Below are 9,299 nucleotides of genomic sequence, written 5' to 3'. Positions count from 1 at the left end.
CTTCCTTCCTTCCTTCCTTCCTTCCTTCCTTCCTTCCTTCCTTCCTTCCTTGGAAAGTATTTCTTCTTTCTGAATCTATATCTGAGGAAGGTATAGTTTACGAAGATGGGGAATCTAATTCTAAAAGTTTTGTGTAAGATTGTGTTTCTTGGTACTGTATAAATTCCTCAAGGGACTACACTGCAGTTTTCCTGGCATGCACTGGCCTTACCAGCTGTTCTTTCGTCTTTTGGGAGGATCTCTTTAGAAGATTTCTTTAAGGGCTTGATCTCTAGGTCTCTGTACAGGCTATACTGACACTTTTCATATAGAATATTCAAAATTCCAAAAAGTCCCATGATATTTTTTATTTTACCTTGAAAATCGGTGAGTCAGTCAGAACCAGAACTCATCTCAGCCTTTCTCATATAAAATAGTCAAGATTCCAAAATGTCCCATGATATTCCTTATTTCACCTTGAAAATTGGTGAGTCAACCAGAACCAGAACTCACCCCACTGGCTCATGTTCCAGGAGCTTACACATGAGAAGATGACTGGGTTCATAGGTTCTAGGTTTTCTACTTCCTGGATATATGACCTGGGCAACTCATTTTATTTATTTCACTCTCAAAATCTTGTCTTTAAAAATGAAGCTCGACATACCTATGTGTGAGGGTGTTGTGAGCATGGCATTTCATAGCATATAAAGTTCCTAGAGCAGGTGCCAGAATGGAGTAGGCTCCACAAATATGATACCTATTACAATTAATCAATGCTGTTATAAAATAACACATTTTATGGTGCTGGGAATAGAACCCTGGGGCTCATATATATTAGGCAAACACTATCACTAAGTTTAGCAGTAAGTTTCTTAACACATGTTGTTTCTTTCTTTCTTTTTTTTTTTTTTTTTTTTTCGAGACAGGGTTTCTCTGTGTAGTTCTGGGTGTCCTGGAACTTACTCTGTAGACCAGGCTGGCCTCGAACTCAGAAATCCACCTGCCTCTGCCTCCCAAGTGCTGGGATTAAAGGCGTGCGCCACCACCGCCCGGCCACATGTTTCTTTCTAACACAACATGTTTCTGCCATTTTATTTGTGTTGTGCTTTCATTTTTATTTTATTCTTGGAAATTAAAAAAAATTCTTGATTTTTTCCCTCTTTGACCCATTGATCATTCAGTAAAGTGTTACTTAATCTACATGAGTTTGTGTAAATATTACTGATTTGTTTGCTGTTGATTTCGAGCTTTATTGCATTTTAGTCATAGGCTCTACAGAATTATTCATTTTTTATTTATTTGTTAAGATCTCTTTTGTTTCCCAGTATGTGGTCTATTTTGGGGAAGCTTCCATGGGCTATTGAGTAAAGTGTATATTCTTTGGTATTTGTATGGAATATTCTGTAGCAGTCTGTTAGGCCTATTTGATATATGATGCCACTGAATTCTGGTGTGTTTCTGTTTATATTTTGTCTTATGTTCTGTCTATTGGAGGAAATGGGAATTAAAGTCATCTTTGTATGAAACTGCCTACACAATAGTTTGCCTCATATATATACTGTCTTCTTGATTAATTATTTCCTTGATTAAAATGAAGTATCTTTTTTCATATATTTTTGAAATTATAATTACATTATCTTCCCATTCCTTATCCTTCTCTTAACTCCTCTCGTATATCCTATCCTTGCTCTCATTCAAAGTCAGGGCCCATTTTCTTTAATTGTTGTTCCATTTTATATATAAATGTGTTATATATATATATATATATATATATATATATATATATGTATATGAATATATGGATGTGTGTTTATATGTATACATTTATATATTTCTAAACATATAACTTTCTCAGCCTGTATGTTACTTTTATGTATATGATTTCAGGATGCCTATTTGTTGTTGGATAATCCATTGGGGAGCTCTTCCTTGGGGAGGATTATTTCTCCCCTTCTCAACATCTCTTCACTGCCTGTAGTGTTTTGTCTAGGGTTAAGGAATTGTGAGCTTTCCCCTATCCGTGTTGCATGTCTGTTGGTGTCCTCTTTGTTCAGATCATGTTTTAGCAGCCATGTTTGTGAGACTTCATGTGAGAGTAACTTTTATTCCCCTAATGTAATTGTCATCTCTGAGGCTTATTACCTCCCTCTGCTAACCTAGGCCTAGTCCTGGAAGCTCCTAGCCTCTGTACAATCTTATCTAGGTCTAGAATGTTTTCAGCCTCTGAGATTTACTGATGAATAAGTTCACCCTTTCTTGTTCTTTCTGCGCTCTGGCTGGCTGGTTCAATCCAGCTGTTCTTGCTCCAACTCCTCTCAATTCTGACTAATTCAATCTGGCTTCTCTCAGCTTCTGACTAAATTACTCTTCTTGGTCTCATACTATTTCTGGCAATCTGTTCGAATCTGGCTCCCTCTCTTTCTCTAGTTCGTTCTGTTTTCCTCAATATCTAGCTCATGCTAAGGTGACCTTCACCACAACTAGAAAGAGGATTTTTCAGTAAACGACACAGTATCAGAGTTCACAGTGTGATCAAATATCCTGCAACAACTTTGTGTTTGTAGTGTAACATTTCTAGAAGACACAATCGGACAGTAAACTTCCTATTCCTTTGGCTGTTACCACCCCCTTCCCCAAATTATCTGACAGGATCCCTGAGCCTTCAGTGCAGGAGTTGTGTTGTGGATAGGACTGGGCTCCACATCTTGAGTTTTGATGAGTTGTGGTTTTCTATAGAGCTCTTTGTCTGTTGAAAAGAGAAAGTTCCTTGATTAATGATAAGAACTACACTCATCTATGTATATGAGAATAAATATTTATAATGTAGTTAGGGATTATGCTCCTCAAATGACTATGACTTCACTAGCATGGACTAGTTAACTAGATTTCCAGTATCATGAGAAACAAGAGGCATGTTGTCCTTCTTGTTGAGTGGCTCCTAAGTCCAATTTAGAGAGGTATTGGTTACTACTATGTTGTGCATGCCACTGTTGCAACCTTAGGGTTATTTATCATGCTGATTGTTGTGATTCATAAGCATTATAGCTGGGTAGGACTGTTGGTTGTTCCCTCCTTTGGAACTTTGTATGATGCCTTCTGAAACCATGAAAGCTAGTCATCAAACTTGTATTGTGTCTTCAGCAATAGGGAGCTACCTTCTACCTCTGTGGGTAACCAAGGGCAACATAAATAGCCTATCATGTTTTGTGAGTCTTTTGGAAAACTTTGATCAACAACTCTAAAGAGGGTCATCCTTGGTGTAGGGTTTTTGTTAGTCTATGGTTTTGGGGGGTAGCATTGTCAGCCCAGATGGGAAAATTCCTTTTCAAGTATATATGTATTGATACAGATTTATCTGTATTATAGGTATTTTATGTAGATAGTAATATGATTTCTATGATATTTTTAAAAATCCTTACTGTTATTTTACTCTCCTTTCCCCCTCTCTCTCCCTACCCATTTTTCTGCTTTCCCAATCAGGTCCCTTGTATCCTGCTTTTGTACTCTTTACTGCTTCCAACTTGCAATGCTTACTTTTTACTTCCTGGTATGGTGATTTGAATGAGAGTGCTTCCCATGGGCTCATCATTTATTTGAATGTCTAGTCCCAAGTTGATAGAGAGTTTAGTGAAGGATTATGAGGTGTGCCCTTGTTGGAGGAGGTGTGTCACTGGGGGTGGGTTTCAGGTTTCAAAAATTCAGTCCAGGCCTAGCCTAGTCTCTGTCTCCATCTCCATCTCCATCTCTCTCTCTCTCTCTCTCTCTCTCTCTCTCTCTCTCTCTCTCTCTCCCTGCTACCAGTGGATCTGGATTTGAAACTCTTAACTATTCCTCCAGTGCCTGTCTGCTTTTTGCCATGTTAGTAATGGACTAACCCTCTGAAACTGTAAGCAAGCTTCCAATTAAATGCATCCTTTTATGAGAGTTGCTGTGGTCAATCTAAATGAAATTACCAAATAACAGGGGGGCTCAGAGCCCCAACTCGATGTCTCTTGTCACTAAATGAAGCTTCCAGTACCAGGAATTAGTTACATTTAATTGAGTTGCTGGCCAAAGAGGTCCCATGGGAACTCCCAAACACCAACCCAGGCTGTTGCCAAGGCTATATGTTCTCTACAAACTGACAAGGCCATATTGCTGAAGACAGTGCCTAGACAACTCATTGAATATGGAGAAGTTGAGCTAATTCATATTCTAGTTCCTAGCTAGAGCCTTCACCGCTGTGGGCTAGTGTTTATGGTACAGAAAGTTTCTCTACATGCTACCAATAGAGAAACATAAACACCAACCCAGGTATAAACCCACTGATCTACAATGTTGTCCTACTTGCAAGATATTCTAGTGCAATAGTGACACATAGCTTGTGGGAGTAACCAAGTTGACTTAAGGCCCACTCCCTGAGATAGAGCTCATACTCAATGCTGCTCAGATGGTAAAGAACCTAAGACTCCCTGGAACCAAGGCTAAAATGAAATATCACTGTCCTGCTAAAGGAATGTCACAGTTAAACAACTAATGACATCCTATTATACTCATACGTCAGTATTTTGCTCATCTAACATCAGAGAAACTTCCTCCTGCAGTAGATGGGAACAAAAACAGGGACCTACAGCCAAACATTATGCAAAGAGGGAGAAACTTCAGGGGCATGTAGCTCTAAACAGGATGTCTCCATCAAATCCCTCTTCTCAGCACTCATGGAACCCTGTGGACAGAAAGAGTGTAAGAACCAGAAGAGATGAAGGCCACCAGGAAACAAAGCCGTCTAAACATAAAAGGGCTGATGCATATATGAACTGACAGTGACTGAGGCAGCATGCTATATTTTCTTCAGTGTATCATTTTGGCATTTTTGTTGAGTATTAAATTCAACCGTAGTTATGCGTAGTTATGACTGTAGTTATGTGTACTTTTGTTCACATCTTTATTTTGTCCCAGTGGTAGATATGTCTATTTTGTGATACTACCATGTAGTTTTTAGAAATTATTATTATTATTTTGGCTCTGATACTGATATATTGAGATCTGGAGTGGTAAGCCCCCAGCATTCCTCACGATTGTTTTGGTTACCATTCTATTTGTAAGGCTTTCTCTCGAGTTTTTTAGTTATGTTGTTGAATTATTAAATTTCATCTTCATATCATCTTAAGTGCCCTTCAGTCTTTCTCTTTATTGAATTGCATTTTCAAATCCTGCATTATCTTTGTCATCGTATTTAGCCTTATGTTCTTTTTCAGTTAATTCTCTTTAAGTTCACTGAGCTATTTGTTTCTATTTTCTTTAAACTCCTTGACTTCTTTATTGAAGTTTATGATTGTTAAGTTCTGTTTCTTGGTATTAACCCAAGTGATTGTTCTTACATATTGCTTTGCACTAAGAATTGGGTACACAGACTTCTTGTGTTTGATGTGGACACAGCTCGTTTAGCTGGTACACAGGATTTGCTATCCAGTACAAGCTGGCAATTCACCAAGCTGAGTCTGTTTCCTGGTTGTGGGCACTGAGTTAGGTCTGTTAACTGAGGAATGTTCAGGCAGGATAGTGTGAGGCATACTTACCAGGCTAGGCTAGAGCATAGGATGTATGAGCCTGTCTAACCCTGACGTATGGATCTGGAACAAATATCAATAGAGGCATCTGGAACTGGAAGGGATTGTGCCTGCGAGCCTATGTATGCTACCTGTGTTTCTACAGCACATAGACAGGCTAAAGAATCCCTGGCAGGGAGTGGTCTTGGATTTGTTAAGTCCTAAAATGATAAAGAGGGCCAGGTGAAAGTCACCTGGTGAGTTCTAAAAGGAGGAAAAGGGCAAGGAGAAAGTCATGATCCTTGGCAAGCAGCTTCAGGGCTACCTGAGTTGAGAGGGGTTGTGCCGGGGAATGCACACAGGTTACCTGTGTCATCTCTCTATATGGGCTGTCTAGAGACTCCATGAGAGTGAGGGTTTCAGGGTCTTATAGGTCCAAAAAATCAAAAAGGAAGGGGAGGGATGGGATAGGGGATTTATGGGGGGGGAGATGGAGAAAGGGAATATCATCTGAAATGTAAATAAATAAAATATTCAATAAAAAGAATGCTACTCTGAATATCAGTTTCTCATCTCTAAATTTGGGTAGAAGTAGACAGTTCCAGATATTCTGCTTGTAATCTTGAAGAGGTTGAGAATAGAAGTCTAAACAGGAAGTGGTCTAAATAAACAATTTTCTAATAAAACTAAATATTGTTCTCCTGTAAGGCAGGTCAGCAGCTACGTCAAGAATTCTACATATGCCTGGTAACTTGTCTCAAGGGTAACGTAGTGTGTAATATGCAGGTATTGTAGTTACTTTTGCAACATTATGTCAATGTTCCTGACATAAGCAACACAAGGGGGAATTTTTATATTAACCAGCTGTGCTATATATTATAAGAACCATTAGCCAGAAGTTTAAAGTTAAATTCATTAAAATTAAATACAAAATTTCACTCAGCCCATTAGTTATAGTTGCAGCATTTCATGTGCATTGGGTGTCGCTGAACGTGAGAGGAAGGGTTAGAAAAATGACTCAGAAGAAAAAGCCTAATTCTGTTTTTCATTTCTTTCTTTCTCCATTCTCCATTCTATTGGCCTGTATCCTCCTCTTGAGAAATTTCAGGAACAAGACTCTGCAGATGGAAAAGATCAAGGCCCGTCTGAAGGCTGAGTTTGAGGCTCTGGAGTCTGAAGAGAGGCACCTGAAAGAATACAAACAGGAGATGGATCTCCTGTTACAGGAGAAGATGGCCCATGTGGAGGAACTCCGACTGATCCATGCTGATATCAATGTGGTATGTGGCTAGTTGCCTGGAGCCTCTCTGGGTCCGTTAAGGATGAGGAAGTAGAGAATCTTATTACTTATTTACACATGACTGTAGCCACCTCAGAGGAGAAGGTGTGGAGCTACTGTGATGTAGAAAGATCCCGGGAGTTCTGAGGTCAGCTCTTATGTCACTGACTAATCATAATGGACAAGTCTTTCATTTCTGAGCACTGTTTTTTCTCCCTGTATTATGAAATAGACTAGTTTACCTTTAAGACTTTATTCAGTTCTGCATTGTTCACATTCTGGAAGACTTCAACTTAAGAAGTAGCTAAGGAAAGGTGGACTAGAATCCTGCCTCTTGAGGATAGCATAAAATTCTTTGAAGTGTCCAACCAGATCAAAAAAATCATCCCTGTATGCTTACCAAAGTGGAGTTCTCTCATTAAACTGCCATTTGGAAACTCTTAGAATATTTGGGAATTATTTTTGAGTTGAAAAGCTTCCCTTGTTTGAAATTATTCATGAAGACTCTGGGCTTCTGTACTGGTTATTCCTTTATCAAGAAGTGGAAAGTGTTTACCTGTCAGTCAGGTCCTTTTCTAGTCCTTAGAGTTTATCACAGTATCTTTTTTTCATCTTGATGGAGTTTAGTTTCTATTCCTTGGAAACTCATTTCTGTAGAATTACTCATTTCTAGAATATTGTCAGGCCTAGAATATATTTTATATATATTATATGAGACTTGCATAATAGACCCTTGTAGTTTAATGTGTTGGCACAAGATTCTGGGTCTCCTGTGGGGACTGTAGACTTTGCTGCAAACTAACTGATAGAACCAATACAATGAATAATGTGTTTTCAACAGAGGAGCTGAGAGTCTAGACCAGTACATCTCAGACTAGAGTACAAGGGTCAACTGGAGAGTCTATTTGAACACAAATTGTTGAACTTTACTCCAGAGTTCCTAGTTAAATGTTACGAATTTAAAGAGGGCTTGAGAATTTAAAATTCTTAGTTCCTAAATGCTAATGCTGCAGCAGCAGCTGTGTGTGTGTGTGTGTGTGTGTGTGTGTGTGTGTCTGTGTCTGTGTGTGTCTGTGTGTGTCTGTGTGTGTCTGTGTCTGTGTGTGTCTGTGTGTGTCTGTGTGTGGCGAGGCAGAGGACAGGATTGTAGGGGTAGAAGTGTGGCAACCACATTTTGAAAATAGTTGATCTGCCAGGCGGTGGTGGTGCATGCCTTTAATCCCAGCACTTGGGAGGCAGAGGCAGGCATGGATTTCTGAGTTCGAGGCCAGCCTGGTCTACATAGTGAGTTCCAGGACAGCCAGGACTACACAGAGAAACTCTGTCTTGAAACAAACAAACAAACAAACAAACAAACAAACAAAAAAAGTAAAATAAAATGAAAATAGTTGATCTAGGAAGAAAATGTAACTGGCCTAAAGACACAAGTCTTCAATTTTTGTCTCGATTCTTTTCCCCTAAGAAGTATTTTCCTGAGTAAACCCTTTGTTCTCTGAGCTTCATTCAGCTCACTAACCTCTCAAAGCAATGATGAGGTGAGCTAGATAACCTTTAAAGGCAATTCCAGCTATGGGAGATTACTAATTTGAGTAATTTAACCACCATTTTATTTTACTCTATGAGTTCTTGTATTTAGTGCTTTGCATGAATTTGATTATTTGATCTTTACTAAGAGTACATGATGTATGCACTGTTAAACTTTCACTGTTATAGTGATGAAGAAACTGAGGCTTGATCAGCTGTGTAAGAAATACATAGAGTACTTGCACATAGACTGGTGTCCCTCTGGAGTCTGTGCTATTATCCATTCAGTTATAAAGTCTCTTGAGAACTTTGAGATCTTTTCTGTTTCTACCCTTCTCTGTTTTCTAGATGGAAAACACTATTAAACAGTCTGAAAACGACTTAAACAAGCTGCTCGAATCGACCCGGAGGCTCCATGATGAGTATAAACCACTGAAAGAACATGTGGATGCTCTGCGCATGACATTGGGCCTGCAAAGGCTTCCTGACTTGTGTGAAGAGGAAGAGAAACTCTCCTTGGAGTAAGCTGCCTACTTTCTGACCCCCCCCCCAAATAACACAGTGTAGCAGAAGGGAGGGTATGGTGTGGGGAGGGACATGGATATATGTGTAAAGCCTGGCCTGAAAGTCAGAATATATAGTACTATTCTTAGGTCTGTCAGTGGCTAATTCCTTGCATGACCTTCTGCAAGTCTCTATGCTGACATGTTACATAAGAAGAATTATGAGATGAAGATGAATAGGTGACTTTTAAAAATACTTTGTGAAATTTTTGACAATGTAAGAGTTTTACCTATGTATTGGCACGATGTCTCAGGGAGTAAAAGGGCTTTCCACTAAGCCTGGGGACTTGAGTTCTGTTGTTGGGACCCATGTGGTAGAAGGAGGGAATGAACTCCTGCAGGCTGTCCTATGGCTTCCACATGTACATGGTAGTATCATGTGCATGTCTACACATACACACACACACACACACACACACACACACA

At 39.3% G+C, this 9,299-nt stretch overlaps 1 protein-coding gene across 3 annotated transcripts in view; it reads left to right on the top strand.

Moving 5' to 3' along the window:
* The window catches only part of Zc4h2 (zinc finger C4H2-type containing), a 20,555-nt gene that overhangs the window by 7,344 nt on the left and 3,912 nt on the right, over positions 1-9,299 (top strand). For all 3 annotated transcript variants that reach the window (XM_028774360.1, XM_028774362.1, XM_028774361.1), the window contains exons 2-3: positions 6,616-6,787; positions 8,659-8,831. In XM_028774360.1, coding sequence (XP_028630193.1) covers positions 6,616-6,787; positions 8,659-8,831 — 345 coding nt within the window. The remainder of the gene's footprint in view (positions 1-6,615; positions 6,788-8,658; positions 8,832-9,299) is intronic.

This window comes from Grammomys surdaster, unplaced genomic scaffold (genome assembly GCF_004785775.1).
Source record: "Grammomys surdaster isolate TR1022 unplaced genomic scaffold, NIH_TR_1.0 240, whole genome shotgun sequence".
In the NCBI taxonomy this organism is placed as follows: domain Eukaryota; kingdom Metazoa; phylum Chordata; class Mammalia; order Rodentia; family Muridae; genus Grammomys; species Grammomys surdaster.
Note: the sequence above shows the minus strand (reverse complement) of the source record. Positions and strands in the feature narration are given on the sequence as shown.